Source organism: Camelus ferus, chromosome 24, assembly GCF_009834535.1.
Source record: "Camelus ferus isolate YT-003-E chromosome 24, BCGSAC_Cfer_1.0, whole genome shotgun sequence".
Classification (NCBI taxonomy): Eukaryota; Metazoa; Chordata; class Mammalia; order Artiodactyla; family Camelidae; genus Camelus; species Camelus ferus.
In genome coordinates, this window is record NC_045719.1 from 9,651,018 (window position 1) to 9,676,504 (window position 25,487).

Here is a 25,487-nt window from a genome sequence, read left to right on the forward strand (position 1 = left end):
CTTAATCAGCAAGGACGCACTTATTAATGATCAAATCGTCACTGTCATGTCACCTCCTGAAGGGCAGGACCCTAAGGCACTGGGACTTGGGTCAGGGAAGTCCTGAGTTGGAGAGAGAGGAGAGAAAAAAGGTCACCTAGGTCCTGAGACAAAATGGTGCCACGTGGAAGAAGAGGGGAAGTCATCAGAGAGGGGCTGGGCTTAAAGGCTGCTGAGCCCTGTTGACCTTGGCAAAGGTGGAGGGGTTCCATACTGAGCAGTTAATTGCTCCCAGCTCATGTGAGTGGAGAGGCCGTCTCCCCATGCCTCAGTGAAGGGCTCAGTTTGCCACCGGTCTGTACCCACACAACTGCCTTGCTGGCCCCTGCCTGCTGGTTTGCTTCTGCCCAACAGGCTGACCTGCACAAATAATTCATGGAGGCCTCTGTGAATGGGAAAAAAAAGTCTTGTGTTTAAGGAGATTCAGCGACTTACTGGAAGGAACCACTGCTAAACAATCAAAAGTCAAGCAGAGCCTATGAAGAGGTAGAAGACTTTAGTCAAGCATGAGTACCATGGGTACCAGGCTGACTTTGATGCATGGAAACATGGATGGATCACAGATTTAATTCTGAGCTTCCTAGCAGTCAACTCAAAAGCGAAGCCTACTCAGTTTTATATTTCACTACGATCACAATTTAAAAAGTAATCAGTGTGCAGGAGACGGTGACTGTTGACATGAGGACCAGTGAGACATTTACCTGGAGGTGGATGGAGAGGTCATCACGAAGAGGATTCTCTAGTCAACAACGTCGTCGATAACATCCTTACAGCAGATGCAAGGATGAGCTTTGCATCCTGGACTGAGAGAGAGTCAGGAAAAGCAGTTTTTGAGGCTGACGATATGATTCAGACGGGTTCCCAGCTCTGTTTCCTTTTGCTATGCTGAATATTAATCTCCCTGTAAGAGTAGTCGGACTGTATGTTCTTCAAGCATTTTCCCTAAATATTCTTTCAGTCCAGCTTCTGCAGATGCCTCACTGTCAGTGAGCTGAAGTTGCCTCTCTGACAAAAGCCCGTTTGGACTCCAGCTGTTCTGTGCTGCCATTTAAATCTTTGTCCATTTGCTTTAACGGGCAGCTGAGTTGGGAGAAGGTTGACACTTTCCCATAAGAGCATAACTGAGTACAAACTATCTCACCTCCCCTCCAAAGAGGTGAGGGGTCCCCATAGGCGCAGCCTAGGGTCTTTTTAGACTTTGTTTGGAATCCTCTTTCAAGTGAACACAGATGAACGAAAGCTTAGAGCTTGGAGTTCTAATGCAATGTGATGGCTACGACAATTTCATTTTAGCTTAGAGAAGTTTAAAGGCAGGTGTATACTTCTTTGAACATAGATTTGTGGGTTTGTACCCCATTGCCTTGCGGGGTAGTCTGCTTTGGGTCCTGTTGGGGAGCTGTGTGCTGGGACTGGCACGGACTCACGGAGCAGGGTCCCCTGAGATCTTATGAGTAACTGTCTCTTGGATTCAGTGAATCTCTGGGCCAAATCCCGGTTTGAGAATTAGCTGAACAGACCCATCTCACAGGACGAGACCACAGTCTCTTTATGAAGTTGTAAGACTCAACATGTCTCAGTACACAGCACTTGCTTGCTCCTGGTAGATCATAACAGAAGGTGGTGGAGAAGCAAGAGCTGGGCCTTCGGAATCAGACAAATTTAGGTTTGAAATCTGGCTCTCCAGCTGTCATCTCCTGACCTTTGGAAGGTGTTTTGATATCTCTGAATCTTAGTGTCACCATCTGCCAAAAAGGAAACAGTAAGCAGGATGGTGGGGAGGGACTTAAAATCATATATGCAAAGTGCTTTGTTCTCATGATTACTCAGTGGTACCATGGGTGACCGTGATGACTCAGTTTTTCACACAGGAGCAACTGATCCTATACTTCAATTAAAAAAAAAAACAAGCAAACAACTTTCCAGTAACAGATGTGCTTCGCCACATGCCCAGGTTTCGGTGTGAATGCCAGCACCACACCTGCGGGGAGACGTGTGATCGCTGTTGCACAGGGTACAATCAGAGGCGCTGGCGGCCCGCCACGTGGGAGCAGAGCAACGCGTGTGAAGGTGAGTGCTGGGCCTGCCCACGTCCCCACCCCCACCTCTGCCTGAGGACTGACACGGTGTTTCCCCTGTGCTCATGGCAATCTCAGGGATGCAGAACTGGCCATTGCAATGACTGACTCACTGACCGGAGGTAGAAATGCCTTGCTCTAACTTCACATTCAAATATGAGAACGGAAATAACAGTTACGATTGTTACTATGTATGAAGCATTCACTGTTTGCAAGGATTGGGCTGAGAGCTTTGACAAGGACGCCCCTCTTTTTAGCAATCTGAAATGTGATGCAGCCACTATTACATTTGGAACCCTTATCATTTCCTAGGATGTGATACTGGATCAGAGTCCCAATTATTTTGAGGACTGAGATCCAGAGAAGGTGGTAAGATTGCTGTCTAAACGAGAGTTGGAAGCGCTGAGAGAATAGGACTGAGGGGGATGCGGGATGGAGGGGACCAGAGAAGGATGGAAAAAAGACCAGAGGCTGCTTTTAATTATGGGCGCAATATAAATTAAGAAAACTGTTGTTTTAACAAACAAGCCCTATGACATCCAACTGAAGATTTTCTTTTAAACCAATCTTTTTAGAAAGCCACATGTTTATTCCAGTTGCTGGAAACGTTTTTATAACTTTTAGTTATTGGCTTTGGAGACTGTGGCCTATTTTTTTCATTAATATTCTTAGCGTTTGAAGATGAATTTGCTTTTCTGCAATGGCCAAAAGGCATTGGTATCCAGGCTTGTTGAACGAGATGGGTAAGAAAGAACGGGATGGGTACTTTTTGGCCAAATATTTTTTGTAACCATTAAGAGATAAGAGAGACGATCTCTATGACCAGCAAAATTACTATAAATGCATTTCTAGTGAGCAGTTCTGAGAGCACTTTGAGAGATCCTGACATTGTTGGAAGGTGTTGGTGGTGCCAAAGATGAACGTCCAGGTCGTGGATGGCCATTCCCACTTCATAGTCATAGCTAACAGGTTTCTTCGCAGTGAATTCCCTATTCCTCACCCCTGGATAATAGGACCAGGAAGAGGGAAAAGTAGTAATCAGGGGTCATTTCTTCCAATGCTTTCAGGTGCTGGTCAAGGATACTTTGAATATGTGTCACCACGTGACCTCCAACATTCGCAATATGGTTAGTTTTCCAGGCTGATTGGAACCCCTCAGTGAATGATATGCTTTACTCAATACATAGGACAATATTTTAACTAATTTCCTTTCATAAGTTTTTAAACTTTTTACACTTGCCAAAATGGTTAAAAATGACAGACAGCATATAGAAATCAGACGCATTACGACCTATTTGAGGGTACTTTCTAATTTCCACCTGAGTTACTGCAATTCAAAATAAACAGACTTTAACCTCCCCCACAAAAAAATTCAAAATAAACAGACTTTTAAAGAAATAACTGATGTAGCAAATATAAATGGTTAGAATTTTTTAGAAATCATGGCACCACTGAGGAAATGAAAATAAGAAAGTATTCAGCCTGTTAAAAACAGAGTGACTTGAAATTCTAACTCAGTCCTCTTATCTAATAGATTTATCCAGGAACTTGTTGCACATTCCTAGGAAGACTAGGAAAATTCAATGTAGGTGGAGTGGAATGAAGATATATTCTGCCTAAGAGAGAATGAGAATTTTACTCACGTTAGATCTTTTTCATCTTGTCAATGATGAAAATCCAAATGGGGTTTGAATTATATTTTCTAATTTTAGAAGTATCATCCATTACTTGTAGGTAACTTGGAAATTATTTTTTAATAACCCCCAAACCCCACTATTAATATTTTTTTAGATATTTAGTGTTTTTTCATGCATACTTTTTTACTTAACATCAACTGAAAGAAGGTATAAATTGCATGTGATTATAGGCTGGTCTTGGTGTAAAATTCCCTAAAACTTTGCGCTAAGGATATCCCTGGTGTTCCAGAATAGACTTTACTGTAGCTTAGTGAGCAGTAATACTATATGCAGGAATTTACTAAACATCTCATAGTCATGATGGAATACTAACTTCAAATGCTTTTTTTCAGCATGCAACTGCCATGGCCATGCCATTGACTGTTATTATGATCCAGATGTTGAGAAGCAGCAGGCAAGCTTGAATATCCAAGGCATCTATGCAGGTGGAGGGGTCTGCATTAACTGTCAGGTGAGGCACCGCTTAAGTCAAAGACATTTTTCATCAATGAACATTCAGTAAGCCCTGCTCCAAAAAAGGTGTCAAGAAAGTGACAGGCAATTTAAAGGATTTTCTGACACCACTCCTCCACTTTCGTACACAAGAAGCCTGGTTATCTGGATGTAGCTTAGAGATTGTGAGGGAAACGGGCTGAGACATGTTTGCCCAAACTCCGTTGATTTGGTTCTTCATTTAGGTCTTTGTCTAAATGGAGGAGAGAATTCCTGGATGTCATGCTGACTGCTATCCATCTTAGTAGAAAGGCTCTAAGATAGGAAGGTATCAACTGCTAACTCTAAATCCTATTTTCCAATGGATTCTGAACCTAGACTCAGCAAGGAAGCATATCATGATCAGTTAATGATGTCTGCCATTAACACCAAATAAGAACCTCTGATTTTTCAGCTGTTCTATAGGGCAGTTGAGTTTAGCTAAGAGGAGTGTATGGCAGAGGAGGGTATGTGTATAATCTGCCTTGAGACGGTCATTAAAAATTGCATTAAATGTTCATGATTTGGTCTGTATTGTCACATTCTTTTCAAAGGCACATGATACATTCACCGAGACAAACCATAATATGAATCTGGGCCATAATACACATCTCATTACATTTAATTGATTGGAATAATATATTTATAGAGTATGTTTTCTGGCCAAAATGGTGTCTGGTGAGAAATCTGTAACAATAAGATCACCAGGAAAACTCCAGTATTTGAAATAGCACACTTCTAAGCAATCTATAATCAAAGGAGAAATCTCAAAGGAAGTTAGAAAAGATTTGGAATTAAACAATAATTAAAACACAACGTATCAAAATCTGTGGGATGCGGCTAAAGCAGCACTTAAAGGGAGATTCGCAGCTGTAAATGCTTATGTTAGGATACAAAGTTTAAAATCAGTCACCCAAAGTTCTACCATGAGAAGCTAGTAAAAGAAGAGCAAAATGAACCCAAAGTAAGTAGAAGGAAGAAAATAAGATAAAAGCAGAATTCAGCCAAGGAGAGAACCGGGGGGGAAGAAAAGAGAAACTTAACAAAGCTAAAAGATGGCTTTTTGAAAAGACCAACAAAGTTAATAAACTCTTAGCTGCACTGATCAGCAAAAAAGAGAAGACAAATACAAATTACCAATATCATATACAAAAGTGGGTTTATCATTGGAGTGGCTGGAGGCATTAAAAGGAAAATGAAAGTATACTGTGAACAATCTTATGCCAGCAAAATTGGCAACCTAGATTAGAGACAAATTTCTTGACAACTGGAACTTATTAAAACTGATATAAGATGAAGTAGAACGACTGAATAGCTCTGTATAAGTGAAAGAAATTGAATTCATTATCAAAACTTTCCAACAAAGACAGTCCCAGGATGCCTAGAGAGTTTCACTGGCAAATTCTATTAAACATTTAGGCAAGAAACACCACCAGTTTTACGCAAATTCTTTCAGAAAGCAGAGGAGAGAATGTTTCCCACCTTATTTGATGAGACTAGTGTTCCCTTAAATACCAAAACCACAGGCATTACATGAAATAAAATTGCTGACCCATAGCTTTCATGAAAATCATAAATTCAAAAATATTTAACAAAATATTAGAAAATAGAATTCAGCAATATAAGGATAATACATTATTGACGAGTAAAGTTTATACCAGGAAAGCAAGGTTGACTGAACATTCAAAAAAAAAAATCTATACAATTAACCATATTAACAGAATGAAAGAGAAGAACCATGTGAAATACCATTAGACAAAAATTACCCATTTTATAGTCAAAGCTTTTAGCAAACTAGGAATAGAAATGAATCCCACAATCTGATGAATATTTTTGAAAAACCTTCACCTAACATCATATTAGTGATGAAATATTGAGCTTTTTCCTTCTGAAGTTTGGGAACAAGGAAAGATGCTTGCTTTTCACTACTTCTGCTGAACAGTGCCCTGGGGGTCCTAACCATTGCATAAGATAAGGAAAAGAAATAAAAGGTATCTAGATGGGAAAGGGAAAAGTAGAACTGTTTCTAATTGTAAATCACGTGATTGTTTCTGTAGAAAATCCTAAGGAATATACAAAACAATTACTAAAACTAATAAATGAATTCAGTAATATTGTAGGATACAATGATAATATATAAAAACTAATTGCATTTTTACACACTAGTAACAAACAATAGGAAAGTGAAATAAAAATTCAATCAAAAATAATGTCAAAGAACAAAATGTTTAGGAATAAATTTAACAAAAGACATGCAGACTTCTATATTAAATCTAAAAGACATTGCTGGGAGAAATCTAGAAAGACCTAAATGCATGGAAAAATGTAACATATTTATGGATTGGAAGACTCAGTATTATTAAGATATTAGTTTTCGCCAAATTCTCTGAAGAGTTAAAGCAGGCCCCCCCCCCTTTTTTTTTAAGAAATTGCAGGTGGATTCTAAAATTTATATGGTTATGTAAACGACCTAGAATATCCAAAGCCCTCTTAAAGAAACAGAATAAAGTTGGAAGACTTATTTTGTCTCACTTCAAGACTGACTATAAAGCTACAGTAATAAAAACTTGTGATGCTAACATAAGGCTAGAAAAACAGATCAATGGAACAGAACAGGGAGCAGAGAAACAAACCCATGAACATTTTATTTTTGATTAAAATACCAAAGCAATCCAATGGCAGAGGGTGGGGAGAGAAGAGAAAATCCTTTCAGCAAATGGCTCTGGAGTAATTGGATGTCTATATGGGAAAAAATTAACTTTGACTGCCCCCCCACCTCAAATCTAAATTGATTTGGATCAGACCTAAAGTAAAGTTAAAACTTAAAACTTAAGGGAAAAATATAGGTGAATATTTTCGTGATTCAAAGGTGAGCAGAGTTTTCTTAGGTCACAGAAAGCAATAACCATGAAAAATTGACAAATTAGACTTCATCAAAATTAAAAACTGCTCACAAAAGGCACTGAAGAAAATGAATGTGCAAGCCGTGAATGGGGAGAATATATTTATAAAACATAAATCTGACAAATGGTTGGTATCCAGGATGAATAAAGAACTCCCATAGCTCAATAACAAAAAGACAGGTAACCCAATAAAATTGCAAGAGATTTGAAGAGCCACTTCACAAAAATGTATATGTAAATGGCCAATAAGCATACAACAAAGGGCTTAACATCATGAGTCATCAGAGGAATATAAATTAAAGTTATGATGATTTGCCCCCAAATTTTGGTGAGGATACAGAGCAGCCATACCTGTCATGCACTGTTGGTGTGAATGCGAAGTACAACCACTTTGGGAAAATGTCTGGCAGTTTTTAAAATAAAACTGAACCTACACCTAACCCATGACTCCCAGATTCCACTCTGAGGCATTTATCCATGAGAAATGAAAATGTACCTTTAGAAAAAGCTCATTTATGCACAATAGCCCTGGACCGGAAGCCCAGATATCCATCGACAGTAGAATGAGTGAACACATCTGGCTTATTTATACAGTGAAATGCCAACGAGTAATCGGGGGCAACAAGCTACCGGTGATGCAACAACGTGCAAGAACCCTAACAGCATCGTGCTACATGAAGGAAGTCTTCCCCCAAAAAAGAAAAATACTGATAGTAGGAAGACCGTTTAGATGAAATTCTGAAACAGGCAAAACTAATCAGTAGTGGGGAAAAGCAGAACTGTGATTGACGCTTGGAGTTGGCTTTGGGGATTGACTGGGAAGAGGCAGGGGGACAATTTTAGGGTGATGGTATTGTTCTGTATCTGGAGGTCTGGGTTTCACCGATAAATGCATTTGTTGTAGCTCAGTGAATGTACAAGTAAGAGCTTCACCCTTGTATATAAATTTTACACTGAAAGAAAAAAAACTAAACACATTAAATTCTAGTTAATTATATGCATGCTACTGTATAGCACAGGAAACTGTATTCAGTATCCTGTAATAAACCATAATGGAAAAGAAAATAAATAAGAATATGTATATATATGTATAACTGAATCACTTTGCTGTATGCCAGAAACTAACACAACATTGTGAATCAACTATACTTCAATTTAAGAAATCCATGCATGCTAAAATATTTAGGGGAAAGTGATATCTGATTGCAATTTATTTTGAAATGCATGAAAAATAAGATGGATTAGTGGAAGGAAGGAAGGATGAGTAGATGGATAATTATGTGAAAAGACAAATATAGTAAAATGTTAATGATAAAACTCTTGTACAGGGGGCATAGGCGTTCACTGTGAAATTTGAAATTTTTTGGTAATAAGGTATTGGAGGAAAGAGCAATAAAAGGAGGAGGCAAGGACATGACATTTTGGGATTGATTCCTTGATTTCTTTCTCTTCGATGAAATATTGCTGCTCTTAATTTTAACGCTGAAGATTACCCAGGTTGTTTGAGATGATGCTTGAAGATGCTTTATCTCCATTAACTAAAACAGAGTCTTCAGCTTCTTCCAGTGGAGACACGACATCTGATCTAAGTCTTGAGCTGTTTGTGTTCCTGATGTGTTGGTCTCACTGTTTCCAAACTGCTTGTTTTCTCCCTCTTTCCCACGTGCATACACACACCACACAAGGCTAAGAGATGGGATCCAGAAACAGACGGAGCACATATGGCCACGTTCCCTCCTGCAATAAATTCCACGAAATGACAGGAACGATAGGAAAACAATCGAAACACTCTCCCTACAGAATCCACAATAGCATAAAAAATAAGAAAGAGTGTCATCAACAAACCAGCAGTTTCCAGAGATTCCTGAAAGACAGAACGCAGAGGCAGATACATGCAGGGGAGCACAGCTGTGACGGCTGGAACAATTTGGAGCTGCTCCAGGAGGCAGCAGATAGAAGAAGTTAACTGTGGGGCTGTTTTCAAACCTAGAGAACCTTACTGAAGTTGATAAAGGAAGACCTACATGTAAAAGCCTGATATGTTTCCAGACTCAATATTATAAATATACCATTTCTCCAAAATCAATCTATAAATTCAGGACAATCTCAATCAGAATTCCAAAGGGATTTTTAATGAAGATTGACAGGCTGGTTCTAAAGTTCTTATCGATAAAAGAATACATGAGGCTAGACAAATAGTTTAGAAAAATGAACAATTATAGGGGAAATTTGTCTTCTGAGATATCAAAACCTACCATGAATCTGTATTAATTGAGTGTGGACTCAGTGTAGAGACAGGTAGTTTGATAAAACCTAGTAGAGAATCTAGAAACAAATTCGTGTAGCTGTTACAATTTGGTTTATGGCATTTCTGATGGAAGAGAATGATGGATATTACATAAAAGATGTTGAGATCATTGGCTCTTCATTTGGGAAGAAAATGTAACTCTGTCCTATGACATATACGGAGGGACACTGGGGAGTCTTGATAGGAAGGGAGGAGAGGGGCGCTGCTCCAGCAGGTCAGATGGTTTGCTGAGCTGCGAGGTGACGCTTCAAGATGAAATGTGAGTTTGCTGGTGGACACGCGTACTGTACAGCAAGGTCTGCCTATCAGAAAGCCAGCTGTTATACAAATATACCATAGACTGGGTAGCTTAAACAATAAAGAATTATTTCTCACAGTTCTGGAGGCTGTGAAGTCCCGGATCAAGGTACTGGCAGATCCTGTGTCTCATGACAGCCCTCTTCCTGGTTGGCTGATCCGTTCTCTTGTATCCTCACACTGAGGGGAGCAAAGAGAGAGGAAGTAGACTCTTCTTGTAAGGGCACTAATCCCATTATAAGAGCTCCAGTCCTTACGACCGGATTACCTCTCCAGGCCCCATCTCCAAACACTTCGGGGATGGCCTCCACGGATGAATTGGGGGGAACACAAACATTTATTTATTCCATGGCACCAGCTCATCTAGCTGTTTCCCTCCTTGTGTGGGCAGTGCTGGTAATGGGAGAATGAGGAGATACCTGCCGTCAGTCTGGGCAGGTGGCCGGAGGTGGGGACGTCACAGGCAGGCTGAGCCTGGAGATGGGCAGGTGGCCACACAGCTGGCGTGTAAGAGCCGGGTGGCTATCCTGCAGGGCCAGCGGTTATCAGAGATGGCTGTCTTCTCACCCGGTATTGATTTCATTTTTATTTGTTGTGTTTACTGTTAAAATAGTTGGTTTGGGGGTATGTGGCATTTTAACTGAAGTGGTCAGTTCCTGGCGATGTGGCATTTGAGCGAAGACCTGAAAGAAGTGGGAGGGTGGGTCAGGCATCTGTCTGGGGGCGGGGACAGCCGGGCAAAGGGCCTTGAGTGGGAGCAAGGGGCCCGCGTGGCTGGAGGGGAGCGAGCGGGGGGAGGCGAGTCGGAGGGGGTCACAGAGGCTGCATCGTGTTGGCCTTCAGATGGGGTATCAGAGGGGGGCCTCCTGGAAGACTGTGGCCGACGAGAGGACTAGCCCATAGTCTCCTGGTACTGGAGGTTCACAGAAGCGGAAGCCAGCAGCAGTGTCGTAGGTGTGGTCAGGGAACTGAGAGAAAGAGGGAAAGAGCCAGAGAGAGATGAGATTTAACTGAAGCTTGAGAAGCAGTTTGGAAAAGTTCTACTTGGAGGAGTTAGGACCTGAGAATTAGCATTGCCAGGGCCTGGGGTTTCTGGGTGGTGTTCCTTAGAAAGCCTCTCTCGGTGATGCCACAGGAGAAGGGGTAGGTGGGGGTGGGCTGCCCTCCTGCTTCGCTCCCATTGGCGCCCACCCTGCTCTTTCGCTTGGACCACTGAGGCTTTCTCTTCTCCTGCTAAGTGTCGTACAGATTCAAGTTCAGGCTCCCCCTCCTCCCAGCGAGACTGCTTCCCCAGTGCCTCCAACGTAGTAATTATGGAGCCACTGCTGTCCTTGAAGCTCCATCTGGCCTTGGTCCAACCATGACCTTGGTGTCCGTAGACAAGTGGTGTATCTTGCCCTCAGGTGGTGCAGGTCCTAGAGAGTCTCCTGAAACTTGGAGGCAAACCGCAGGTTTGGTCACTTGTTGCTCTTCTTTGTGATTTAAAAATACAACTTCTCTGTGGCAGTTGCTTCATTAATCAAACCCTGTGGTGAAGGGTAACCACTTCCGAGAACTTGTTCTCTTTTCCTACTCCAGTGCGAAACAAATTGGAGCCCAGTTTAACCAATGTCCTCTGTCTATTATAAGTCATGGTGGCAAGCCTCAGAGTTGAGACATTATTTGGCATTTGATGGAAGGGAGGGTGGACTCCAGCTGTTTCTTATTTTCCCAAGATGTTTGTGCATGTAAATATTAAGTCAGAGAAGTGGCCAATGTGGTTTTAGACCTCAATGTTAAAGCGAATTCAGATTTTAGCCCACAGGACAAGGGAAGGAGTGGAGTGGTAATAAATAAAAGTCTGAAATGAATAAAATCATCTAAAACAGGGGAGAGGATACAGAAAGGGTCTTTGTTCTCCTGAGTTTCTATGCAGACTTTGTGAATCAAAGTGTGTTATGTATTTTCTTTTTAGCTTCCTATTGCCTTTCCTTTCATTAACGGAGGAACACTGTCCTCCTAACTGTTTCCAAATTAGAAAGAGAGGGAGAGGCAGAACTGAGCTAGATCCATAGTTTATAGTTTTTCGAAACTGATGATGCATGGTGGGTAATTTGATTTTGTGGTAATTACCAGGATTAGCCGTGAAATATAAATGGCTGCCTTGTACTTTAAAATGAGCTCTGTGTGTGAGACCCATGCCTACATGTTCCATTCCCATAACAGAAGTGTTTGGGAAATGGTTTCAGACTAAAGCACAGATAAAATTGGAATGATGAGAGAGGAGGATCTGCATATACAATTTTTTCCTAAATTGAAGAAGATAAAAATACACACATGACCCTTTATTCCTTGGGTTAAACCTAACGGTGCTGTATCACTACTGAATGAAGCTTTGAAGAGTGGTCCTCGTGGGTTTCTTCACACGCCAGTGTCAGGTGCTTCATTATGTGGTAGAGGGGAAAACCTGGGCCATCCAGTTCACCCAACTTACCCTCGTTTCCTCTTCTGATGGGAAAAAAATTCCAGAGGCACATCAAGCCAGTGCCCCGTGGTAAATCTTGGAGACTCAAGGTCAAGATCAGTGTTTTTTGTTTTAAGTGACTTTGACATTTCAATTGTATGTGACAGAATTATTTCTCTGGATGAATAGCACAAAGTATGGATTTCTCCAGTTACTCTTCCCTCTAAGTTTGTTTGTTTCTTTCTAGCATAACACGGCTGGTGTAAACTGTGAAAAGTGCGCTAAGGGCTATTACCGCCCTGATGGCGTTCCGGTCCACGCTCCCCACGGCTGCATCCGTAAGTTTCATTCCGACTTGCTGTGGCTTAGACTTTAGGGAGGTCATCGGGCTAAATTCTGATTGGTTAGTAATTCCCTTAGTTTTCTCTCTCTTCATATTATTTGTTCTACTCCTTACTAACTGTGTGACCTCAGGCTGTTACATAGTCTCTATGAGCATCAGATTCCTTATGTATAAACGGAAGCCATAATCTATTCTCTAATATTAAATGAAATGCCAGCAAACCATTCAGAAAAATACTAAGCATTGGGCCTGTCACATACTCTGCCTGCAACGAGTGTTTTCTGTCGTTCTGGCATGTTTATGATCTCCAGTGATTTTAAATCTCATCAGAATTAGCATCAAGACAACATAGGAGTGATTTCACGAGGATTTAATAATAGTCATAAAAGTTAAAATAGTTACGCTTTATTGACCACTTGCTATGTACAAGGCATTGCCTACATGATTTCACAAATGTCTTATTTAATCATCACAACAAATAAGATACTAAATTATTATTCTCATTTTTAGATATAGGGAAATCAAAGGATCCAAGTAGTTAAAGATTTCGGCTCAGGTGACAGAACCACCAGCTGGTCGATCCAGGGTGGTTCACATCTGTCTGGCAGCGTTGTAGCATGCCATACCACACCCGTTATACAGAAAGACGCTACTGGTTTTTGTTTTTCCTGTGGAATTGGCAGTCGTAGGTCAGGTTATGGACTATGTCCTACATGTGTAATTTATTTGGTTCTCTTATGTTCTCTGGCTGTTACATTTAGAAAGCAATTCCAGTCCTGAAATTGATTCTGTGCCCACCTCCTCCCCAAATTCATTCATCATGCCATTAACGTTTGAGGGCATCAAAGTCCAAAGAACGTGGAAACTCTGATTTGTTTCTACCTAGGGCATCTTAGTTGTGAAAGGTGTGTTCCTGTTTTCCCTCCGTCTCCCACATCATCCCATTAAGTGTGTGTATCACTTTTCATGTGCCTGCAAAGGAAGGGCTCTGGCAAAGGAAAACAGGACCTTGTGAATACAGTCATGCCTTGTTAGGAACCTCAGTGTTCCATCACTTTTCTAGTTTCTTTCTTCATCACTGAAGTGGTCTCATGGAGAAATTAGAGGCTTAGCATAAAGAATCCACAGGACACACAAATCCTAAACAAATTAAGCAAAGGACAGCAGGAGAAGCCAGGCTTGGGGGATGCTTGGTGCTCAGGACTTCTCCATCCTCCCAGTTCCTCACAGGACAGGAACTCAGCTGAGCTAGGACAGTATTTTCACTGCCCAAGGTAAGGACTTTTGCCTGGTCAAGGGAAGCTCCCAAGTGAGGGGGTTACCAAACATCTTATACCCCAGGTGTGTCCCTCTGGAATGCAAACCTCTTAGTCATGTTGGCTGCAAAATCTGCCTTCAGTAAGCCGCGTCCCTAGGTTGTAACATTTGGGTGACGGAAACAATCCTACTGTGCTGTCCGCAGATTCTTTATCAAGTCTAGGCATCCCACACTTGGGTCCACGTCACAACTGTGTAATTGTGACCACTGTGTGGACATTCATAGTTGGCTCATGGCTGGGAGAGGCTGTGCCCACCAGACCTGCCAGGAGCTGCAGCGCACGCCTGCCCAGCCCCTCGATGGTGGTCTGTGCAGGCTTTGCCTCCTGCACGGTATGCTGGGTGGTGCACAGTGTCATAAACCACATTCTTGAGAACGTCTAAGTCTGACTGCTCATTCAGGTTTGTCTCTGAGGGCCTGTGGGTTTCGGTCAATGCAGACCATCAACCAGGCGTGAAATGGAAACCAGGCTGTGCCCTTTCAAGATTAACCGTAGACCGGTGATAAAGCATTTGACATTGCCCGCGAAGTATTAGGATGTATTTGCTTTACGAGGTGCAGCGAAGGACTGACCCTTTGAAATCTGGGATTCCTCTTAGCCTGCAGCTGTAACCCCGAGCACGCGGACGACTGTGAGCAGGGCTCAGGCCGCTGCTTCTGCAAGCCGAATTTCCGTGGAGACTACTGCGAGGAGTGTGCAGCCGGATACTATGATTTCCCGTTTTGCTTGAGTGAGTACCAGCTGCGGAAGGAGGGGCCTCGCTGCTCAGCACACACCTGGGCTTTGGGCATCAGCGCCCTGGGGCGTGGCAGGTGGGGCCAGGGGGAAACGGGCCAGGAAGGCTGTATTTGTGTGAAAGTGTCCCCCAAAGTCTGGAACATCAAATTTATGTGAGTAAGTTTCATAGTGTTATTTATCTCCAAAGTGTTAGACTGTACCATAGGCATTCCCATCTCAGTAGGTCAAAGGGTCACATGGTGGCAATTTCAACTTAATAGTAATCCATGTGTGTGGTTTTTCTTCATAAACCTAGAAGAGATGTTATGGGCTTCCAGATGTTCGTTTGCATAATGCAGTGTGTATCGTGCTTCCAGTGTCCGGGGAGGGTGTGTCTGCTCTTCCTCACAGTACAGTAGGCCCCCACCTCACCCCCCTGCCATGACCTAAGTGAACAGACATCTCAGCATCTCAGAGATAATTTGTTAGAAACACTTTAGAGCATGAAGCAGGAGAGTCTGTGAAACCAGCTATGCAGGTTGTGACAAGAGCCGTGGTCCTGTTTGTTCTGCAGAGTGTAAAAACTGGACTCCGGTGTTAAGACAGAGAAACACTGTTCCAGGAAGAGCCACCCCCCGTCCCCCATAGCTGCATTAGTTCCTGCCCATTCCCACCTCACAACTCGACCATCTCAGGAAAAGCGTGTTGAGTCGTGGGGCTATGTGGGCAGGACACGTCACCATCTGTCCTGGCTCCCACCTGCTGTCCCAGGGTCATTATTAAACTGGCACCCATTTCCACTGTCAAGTATCCCGGTTTGGAGGATGAATTATTTAATTACCTTATATTGAAAGGAACTGATTTTTAAGCCCAAACAGAGTAACCCTGAATCAGAGCTTAATCAATTTAGAATCCAGAACACAACATTGTAAATCAACTATATTACAATTTAAAAAATTCAGAATCTTTTGATTATAAATCAATAAAAAATGTTAAAAAAAATTCAGAATCTTTAATTATTGAATGGAGCCTGAGCAGAAATTGCATTTGCAGACGCAAAATTTTAGGGAAAACAACTTGAAAGAAAATAGGTTTTAAAAGCTAGTCTCAATTTTACATAAAAAAAGAAAAAACCCAATACAGATGCTAAATACGCCCAGCTCAGCCCTGCTGGACGGAGACTTAGCCACTGTGAGCACAGAACACCCGCTTCTGTTCATTAAGGCACAAATCTGGATGTCTGACCACCCTAGTTTCTATTCCTGATGCATTTTAAGTATAATGATACTGTCTTTCTTTCCATTAGTCCACATGCTGCATTCCACTGAGTTAGAGAGGGCTGCTTCCTAGTTGGTGCCATTTAATGTTTTGCTTTATTGTCTCCTTAATCTTTTTCTAGGGATTCCCATTTCCCCTATTTCTACTCCAAGTCCAGAAGGTCCCATAGCTGGAGATATAAAAGGTGAGTAACTTCTCTTTCAGTTTAACTGCAGTGAGACATGTTATGCTCCGTATTCTTTTCCTGCTTCCTATGCACACAGCTGTGTTCAAGTTCAAATCGTCCTTACTGGACCGTGGTGGGTGCCTTGCAGGGGCGTCTGTTTGGGCTTCTCCCATCCCATCATTCTCTACTCCAGTCTGTGTGTGCAGCGGCCCTCCTGGATTAAGGGAGCTAAGCAGAGCTTGGACTGTATACCACTAGTTTTGCTCAAAAACCCTCAGTGGCAGTCAGTTGCCTGCTGTGTTGTTTGCTTCTCCGTAAAGAGACCCTGAGAAAGGAACTGAGTGCAAGCAGTTAATTTGGGAGGTGACCCCAGGAGACACCAGTAAGGGAGAGAGCCTGGGACTGAAGGGAGCCATTATGAAGATGCATTGGCAAGCGAGGTCCTCCTGCAGCCCCCCAAGCTGCTGCCCTCTGAGTGACTCTGGGAGAGAGCAGCGAACTTGCTCAGCATCATCCCAGCTGAACAGACAACTTCACTTACCTGGGTGGAGGGCTGCCTCTGGGACATTAACTCTCTGGCACTTTGAGCTTGGCCTTCAGGAGTGCTGAGGAGCTCCTGCAGCCAGAAATGTACTCAGGGCAGGGAGTGGCAGGGGTGGGCAGGAATCAGTTTTTGAGTTCCAGTTCTCCGGCAAGTATTGTAGCTCTGAGGGTGGGCTGGAGGCAGCACTGGTCATCAGGGCTGTGGAATAAATAAAACCGAGAGAGAGGTTACAGAAGGTGAGGTTTGCAAATGTAGATAGGTTGTCAGGGACGTCCTCTCTGAGGAGACAATGGAGCAGGGACCTGAGCTCTGCAGGTGTCCAGGGGGCATCCAGACTCAGGAAGGAGCAAGTGCAAAGTCATCGGGGCAGGACAAGCCGGGGGTGTTCACTGAACAGAAAAAAGACTGGATGTGTGAAAGCAGAGTGAAGGGAGGGGGTGAGGAAGGGCTTCCCGGGGACCAGATCGTAGGCCCTCGAAAGGCACTGCAAAGACTTAACCTCTGCTCTGATGAGCGGGAGCCATGTGGAGTTCAGCACAGGGAAACGACGTTGCATTAGGATCTTTGTGGCGACTGTGCTGAAAACCAGCTATGGGAGAGAGGAGAAGATGCAGGGAGGCCATCACAGTGATCCGTCAGGAAGGGATGGTATCAGTGGAGGTGACAAGAGGTGGACAGATTGTGGATGTAACCTGAGGATAGAGCCGGCAGGACCTGCCAGGGGCTCGCTGGACAGACGCGGACTGTGAGAGGCTTGAGGGGACTCTGAGGTGACTCCACGGCTTCTGGGTGGAGCAAGCAAGGAAGACTTGCCATTTATTGAGCCTGGAAAGGCTGTAAAATAGGAGAAGGCAGAGCGCATGGACCGGCTCAGGGAGGCGCAGGCAGACCCGGTGGTGGGGGCGCGTGGACGCTCCCTTCTGTTTTCTTTTTCCTTTTGTGCAATGAGATTCAAGGTCGGGGGCAGAAAGTGGGGATGGCGGGAGGCCTTGGAGTTGAGGAGAGAGAAGGAATGAAAGGGTCGTCCTGGAACGTGGGGGAGTGGATGAGCTTGAGGAATGTTGTAGGCTTTGGGGGCAGCACGGGGCGCACCTGAGGTCAGCTCCAACGTGACCCAGTTTCCCCACCTGTGCTGTGTCCTTCTGCCTGCTGCACCCAGTCCTCTGAGCAGACCACATGTGGGGTGTTGTCTTGGGGACAGCAGACATGCTTGACTTGCTTTCCAATACCAACAGTACCTGCCGTGGTCTCCTGCCCCCAGTGGGCGTCAGCAGGTGCTCCCTAAAATGTTTGTCGTTTGGCCAGGCTGGAACTCAGCTTTTGAGCCTTGATTACAACACACATCTCTGGCTTCCTTCCACAAGCATGTTTTAAATCTTCCATTGTGGAAACTGGTCTGTTTCCAGTAACCCCTTTGTTATCCTGTTCCTTTTTCTCTGCAAGTAGACTGGTGGTGACTTCAGGGAAGGAAATTTAATTGAATGTGAATACATCTGTTACAAAATACTAGGGAATCCTTAGAACAAGGCCTTGAGGAAAAGAAGTTTCAATTAGTGCAATTAGACTTATTTGGGAATTTGAAGACATAGATATCCACTTCAATTTGGTTTTCTACCAGTGCATTTTAAAAACACCCAATTTGGGGCCTAACTTCTGGCAGTGAACATTAAAAGCACAAACATCTCAACTACCAGGAGATACACAGCACAGGGTGGCACCAAGTCCCTCCCACCCCTGAGAATCTGAATTCATTAAAGCCCACTGATGTTTCCAAGTCATCTAATACAGTCGTGCTTAAACAGGGCTGTGTTTTAGAATCCCGTGCTTTTACCAAATGTAAATTCCTGTATTTCACCCTCAGATCTTAATCTAGATTTCCAGGGGTGTGGGCCAGGCTGGTATTTTGAACAGATTTTCCAGGTGATTCTGATGTATGTCCCTTGTTAACAGCCACTGCTCTAGTTAGTAGGAATTCCTATTTAGTGGTTGGCAGACTTTACTGTAAAGATAAAGATAGTAAATATTTTCAGCTTTGTAGACGAAGTTGCAAGTACTCAACTCTGCTGCGGTAACATGAAGGGAACCAGAGACAATACGTAAATGAATGAACTTAGCTGTGCTCCAGTGAAACTTTATTTACTAAAGCAGGGATGGATCTGGTCCTCAGGCTACGGTTTACAGATCCTGGGATTAAGTTAGCATCTCTGAGTTTGAGATTCCACACCCAGGCAATGACGTTTTACCAGGAGATTCCAATGTGCAGCCAAGATGGAGAACTACTGTTCTAGGAAATCCACAGGCTCAACTCCAGACGCCTGAAGCAAAGGAGACTTGAAGCACAAAGAGAACGGTTTTGCGCGTCGGAATGTTTTTAGTTTTTTTGTTGTTGTTCTATTTCGTGACTCTGGATATTATTTGGCTTTTCTGGGTCCAAGTGATCATCCACAACCATGTAACATTTATTTTAGGAAGTCGACGTTTCATGGACACATCTTCTCTTTTTGAAAATGACAGAATGCACAAAACTCTCACTCTAGAGGGGCCTGGGCCCACGGGCATGGGCACACTTCTACGCCTCCGAGTTCAAACAGAGAGCAGTGACAAGGGAATTCAGCAGGTTCAGAGCAACTCTAGGCTCTTACTTTAGGAGATTGATGCCGTCTTGGGATGATTGTGTAAGGCGGCCCGTTTGGCCTGAAGACATGGCCGCCTGGAGGTTTCTTGACAAATACCACGGAAAGGTTTTGATTTCCGCAATCACTTTGTAAGGAGCTACTTGCCCTTGCCAAAGCTTTGAGTCAGTGTGGTCGGGGCTGGGCCCGTGCTAATGACTGGGAACTCCGAGAATTCGGAGAGGCTGGAGACAGCTGGCTGTCATGTGCCTTCCTGCTGTGTCCCTCCCTGTCCTCCCCAGGCTGCGCATTTCATCTGCCTGGCGGGGTAGGTCCGCTGCTGTTGGCGTGGAAACCTGCCAGATAAGACTTGGAGAGGGACAGGTGAGTTCTGGTAGCTTGGCTTGGAGGCTCTGTGTAGATGCCACTAAAGTGGAATTCGAGGAATGATGTTTACCGAAGAGAACGGTCATCCTGAATGTATAACATATTCTTCATTCACTGAACTCTTATTAAGTGCCTACTCTGTCCGAGGCATGGCCAAGGCAGCTGCCTGCTCACAGTCCCTGCTCCCTGGACGCTCCCACGCCTGCAGGAGACACGTGGGCCAACAGTTAGAACAGCAGGAGTTAAGGCTGTGAGCGGCCATGGGAGCAGACAGGAGGGGCAAACTTACAGCCTTACCGAAGGGATGGAGGGAGGGAGGAAGGCAGGAAGGCAGGCAGGAAGGAAAGAAGGAAGGATGGAAGGAGGAGTGGGAGGGAGGAAAGAAGGAAGGAAGATGGTAGAGGTTCTGCAAGGGCTTCCCTGGACCAGGAGGAGGAGGCCTCTGGGCCAAGTCTTGGCACACAAGGAGTCGGGCAAGTGGAGGGGCAGCTAAGACAAGGCATGAGGATGGGGGGGGGGGGGATGGCAGGCGGGTCACTGGGACTGAGTCACCAGGTTGGGGAAAAAGTGGGAGAATTGAGTCTTAGGGGAGGGAGAGGAGAGGATCAGGACCAGACCAGAGTGGGCTGCAGGGCTCAGATGCACAACCGCACCCCACCTAAGGGGGCGTCACAGCCACTGAGGGTGTTGCAGATAGTGTATATGGTGAGCGATTTTACGCAAGTGACAGGGAAGCATCTTGAGGAAGGGACACCTTTTTCTAGTTTGTGCAAGGTTCCACGTGGGCTCTGGCAGCCTGGAAGATTTGGCAGGGTCTCTGTATCACAATGTCAAGGACTTTGGATTGTGCCCTGAAGGAGTTGCGTCACTGCTGAGGGACTGAAACTGGAAAGTGATACGAAAAGACTGGTGTTTCAGGAAGATCATTCTTGACACCAGTATGGGGAATAGATTGGAAGAGGCAAGATGGGAAGTGGACAGCCTTGTTAGGAGGCTCTCGGAATAATCCAGGCAAACAGGGTGGAGGTCCTGGAGGAAGGTTCTGGAACTCTGGAAGAGAGGAGAATTCCAGACACTTTCTTGAGATATAGGCACTGTGATCTGGTGATGAGGTGTGGGAGGGGAGCGGAAGAGAGAAGTCAGGGGCCTCGGAGGTGTCCAGCTCCAGCGCTGTGTGGGAGTATTTGCTAGGTGAGTTAAAAAGTGAATTTCAGAAACAGAAATTTAAAAATGCATTGGTACCAAATGCTTTCTGTTTACAAATGGTTGTAAATCGGGATTCCTTAGACTTCAATACTGCGTAAAGTTCAAGCCTCTCACTGAATCCCAGTGCCTGGGTTAATGCCAAGACTGTAGTTGACAGTAAACCTCAGCATTTCTGTGACCTTCTCAGCCTGCGGGGCCGTGGCACTGAGACCTTGTGTGGCAGCTGTGATGGATGGTCAGGGCGGTGCTCACGCCAGCCTGGGTTCCAGAGCTTCCCTTGTGATGAACGTGCCCTCGGACACGTCCAGTGCCCTGCTTGTCAAATTAGGCGGCTGTTCAATTAACGAGTTAGAGCAAGTTAGAGGTGAGGCAAAGACTGTGAAGCTGTTCTGATTTACCCGGTCTTTTTTCTTAATTATTGTAAAAAGAAAAAAAAATTCCATAACTTTGTTACTCACCTTTTACCTGAAAAAGGGCAGAGGGAAGGAGTGGGGTTTAGCTCACTTTTCAGACTATCTATTATTTGAACCCTTGTAGAAAATCTTTCCAAAATGCATGAGACTTCCCTTCCTTGTTAAATAGGGGGAACCCAGGCAAATCTTGAAGCCTTTCAGGGTCTTCTGCAAGGGACCATTTTGCAGATTTAGGTGCTAATGTTGTTGATAGAAATGCAGATGTTTTAAACATGAGAATGGCCTGAATATGTATACTAATGTGGGACACACCTTGAACATGGCTTTTAAAATCAGTTATTGGCATGTCTTCTTGGCATAATAGGAAGAGGACCTGGGCTCTACCCACAGGGGTAGATGCTAAAAGGTTGTAGGTATTTTGCAAACTAGTGCCTACCTTGGACGTTCCTGAGTGGCATCTCTGATCTCTCCTGAACAGATGTTTCGCTTCCCCAATAAGATGTGGTCTTCGGGGCAGGAATGTCTAAGCCATAGATAACTCAGGATCTGTGTCTCCATGTCAGACACCTGGGCGGAGGGAGAAACTCACAAAGGAACGGAGGACGGAGGCCCCTCTGAAAGTGTCTTCTCCTCCACAGGCTGCGACTGTGACCTGGAAGGTGTTCTCCCTGAGATATGTGATGCCCGCGGAAGGTGCCTGTGCCGCCCCGGGGTGGGCGGCCCGCGGTGTGACGCTTGCCGCTCAGGTTTCTACTCCTTCCCTATTTGCCAAGGTAAGTGGGCAACACGTCCAGGGTGCCCATCGGTCCGCGAGGTCAGTGTCCTCCTGAGGAAATGCAGAGGCTCCTTCGGGCAGAGCTCTGCCTGCAGTTTCATGAATGAGCCCCTGGCTGACATAGGTATGTTACGTGTGACTGTCCTCCTGGCCCCGCCACGTCACCTCCTTTCTCTTGTTTTGCCTGCCCTGTCCTCCCTGGTGGTCAAGCCCATGGGCTCTGGAGTCAGCGCCTGGGTGCAAGTCCTGGCTCTGGAGAGGAGGTGGTACCTGAATGGTGTTTAGGACCCTGCCGGGTAGACGAGGGGAGGAGGCAGGGTGTTCCAGGGAGAGGGAGCAGCACACACAGAACCACCAACTCCTCGCTCTCCACTTAGTACCCCGTCCTAGTGAGAGTCACTGAAGCGAGTGGAGGCGGGGAGGGAGGAGGAGGTGGTGGCCCAGGCTCTAGAGCGTGACAGGTGTACAGTAAATGTTGGGTGAACAGCAAATGAATGAATGAATTTGCCCACATTCTTCTCCTCCGTCTCCTCCCCACTGCCTGCCTGTGTTCTTCTCCCAGTGGCTAATGTTGTAGGGAAAACGAGGGGACAGAAAGAAGGAAGACTGAGTCAGGGCTCAGGGCAGGAACTAAACAGAGACAGGGACTCGCTGTGGGTAACTAGGTGCTAACCTGAGTCATGAAGGCTCTAGGCTGGACGTCCAAGGAGGCTCCCAGGGGTTAGACCCAGACGGCTGTGGTGCATCTCAGGGACAGAAGCACTGCAATCCTGCCGCCTCCATGGCCATCCCGTGGTGCCCAGGAAGCCAGACGGGACACCGCAGAGAACCTCAACCTTCCTAATCTTCTTCCTGTTCTTATTTGCAAAACCCAGTTGGCATTCAGAACCCAGCTCCAGGGGAATCTGGGAAGTGCTGTTTCTGGCTTCCAGCCTCCGAACGCAGGAGGAAGTTAGCATCGATGCCAAGCGATGTCATCCACGAGGTCAGCCACACTGAGGAGCTGGGAGAGCAGGACAGGGCAGGAAGGACCTGCCTCGAAGCAGGAGACAAATGGCAGAGAACAAGGTTCACATTCGCTATCAACATGGACAAGTTCCTTAACCTCTCTGCTCCTCAGTTTCCTAGTAACAGTGCCCGCCCTGTGACATGTCAGGGTCATGCAGGTTACGTGTGCACTGACGTGTCCGCTCTCAGAGCCTGGGGAGCACACACTTGTATGGCAGCTATCATTCCGTTAGCCCTCCTTTCTCTGCCCTAGACGTCCCTCTACATCCCTTTAAGAGCCTGCAGCCCCAGCCCCAGTTGAGCTCCCTGTTTGCACAGATGTCTGTGTGCTTGTGCCCAAGCCCTTCCTTTTCCTCCTGGCCCCATGACATGTCCTGGTCACAGACCTCTAGCCTCTGCCCCACTTCTCAGCCTCTGCCTCTCTGGGGCCACAGAAGCTCTCAGCTGTCCCTGCCCAGAGATTCGGTCACCCGGCAGGTGGGAGGGTAAGGAAAGGCAGCGGGTACCTTTTCTTTCTCTGCCTTGATTTCAACCAGAGAAATTGGGTGTTAGAATTTGGGATGCCCAGTGCATTTCCCGTGGAAACGTCCATACAGGTGACGCTCGTGGTGGAGTTGTGTGAATCGTGCTAGATGTAGAGTCTGTGCCAGGCCGACTCTGGGCTGGTGCGGCTGGCTCGTCCTAGTGCGTGTGTCGTTCCTGTGGAACGGTGAAGTTTTGGAGCACGAGGCAGGGATGCTTACATTTCCATGTTAAGCTGGAGACACCAAGTCTGTCATTGACAAAATGAAAAAGCCAGCAGGAGGGAGACGGGATGGAGGCCTGCCATTTCAGATGTCCACTAGGGGCCAGACTTGGAGGAGCTCATGCCGGGAGTTGGCAAGATCACGAGTAGTGAAGACGAGGTCTGTTCGACAAAAGCAGGACGAGAGTTCAGGGCAGCCGTGTGGCTGGTTTCATCCCCTCCACCGGATACTTACACTGGGTCGACAACAAGGAAGCACTTTCTGGCCGCCGTTTGTTTGTTTGTTTGTTTATAGTGGCCCAATCACATCTTAAATGGAAACTCTTTGGGGGCAAGGAGTGGACAAGAGTGTCTCATGTTAACTTTCTACGTAATCGGCTGACATTCATATTGGTTCTGCTTCAGCTGCCGTCCTTTTAGCAAAAGCAAAACGTTCTTATGGCTGAAAGTGTCTCAGAGGTTTCCTTTTTTCCTCCTCTGTATCAGCCACAATTCCAGACTCATCCTGGCAGAACGAATTGCAAATATGCCAACCTCATCATTCTCCTGGACAAGACTGCCTGTTAGCTTGTGCCTTTGTGTTTTGGATACAGAGGTGAAGAGTAATACAACATTTTAAGAATGCTCTTATCCACATTTCTTTACTTACTAGAACTAATTCATTTTAAGGTGGGTGGAAAATGCAACGGTATATTTGGGATAAAACAGAGGGAATTTTCAGAACAACAGAGTAAGGGGTCTGTAGACCTTCTTTCTAGCAAAACAAAACACCAACTGGTGAAATTAAAAAAAAAATCATTTAAAGGCTCTGAAAATTGTCCTGAGGTCATACAGCAAACGAAGAAACATTTATTTAAGAAAATACAGATCTCAATAAGAACAATGGGAGCCTGTGATGTTTGAGCTCCATTGTCTCCTCCCAACCCCTGCCCCAGCTCTGTGTTATAGAAGCTCTACCCTGGGCAAGAAAATGGGGGTTCACTCTTTTCCAAACTCCCAGTCTGGGGCTACAGTTTCACGCCAGCAGCGGCAGGATGCTGGCATTTCTCATTGCCCCCAGCCCTGTGCTGCAGAAGCTCCATTCCAGGCAGGCTCAGCAGAGGACCAGGTCTGTCTTTCCTTACCCAGCCCCCACTTGTATGGTGGAGACTCTCCGCCAGGCACCACAGGCTGAGAATACTGGGGTCCTGGTCATCCCCACCCCAGCTGTCTCATCGAGTAGAGGTTCCAAGCTGGGAGGGGCAAGCAGGGAATGACCAGGAGCTACCACTCTCACCCCCACTGCCTGCTTGGAGAGCAGGAGCGTCACTCCAGGAAAAGCAGGTCCTCATTTTCAGCGCTAGTGGCGCAGTGATCGATCTTGGTGTTTAGCAATTAAAACGAGGCAAGATAGCTCTGATACAAGCCAAACAGCAGGGCAGTCGGACGTTTAATACAGAGAATCAGAGTAAGTGCAGCCAAGAAGGGCCTTCCTGGTATCATAGGTCATTCTGGAAGCTGGGAAGGTTTCTTGCACGTGCTAGATTGTGCCCACTCAAGAGTAATCAGAGCAAGATACAGGGCAGACTCAAAGACATCCCCCAAGCTGCACGCAAACGCACAACACAGGGTGGAAGCCTCAGTGGCACAACCTTTAACCAAACACTGACTGGACAAGCTGCTCTGACACATTGCTCAGTAAATTGCAGCAATAACCTGATAAATCCATTTCACCTGAAGATATTTTTATGTCCACATACAC

At 45.3% G+C, this 25,487-nt stretch overlaps 1 protein-coding gene across 1 annotated transcript in view; it reads left to right on the top strand.

Moving 5' to 3' along the window:
* The window catches only part of LAMA3 (laminin subunit alpha 3), a 198,143-nt gene that overhangs the window by 48,252 nt on the left and 124,404 nt on the right, over nt 1-25,487 (top strand). The window contains 6 exon segments of the mRNA XM_032467526.1: nt 1,991-2,106; nt 4,144-4,262; nt 12,481-12,571; nt 14,494-14,625; nt 16,012-16,074; nt 21,857-21,991. Coding sequence (XP_032323417.1) covers nt 1,991-2,106; nt 4,144-4,262; nt 12,481-12,571; nt 14,494-14,625; nt 16,012-16,074; nt 21,857-21,991 — 656 coding nt within the window.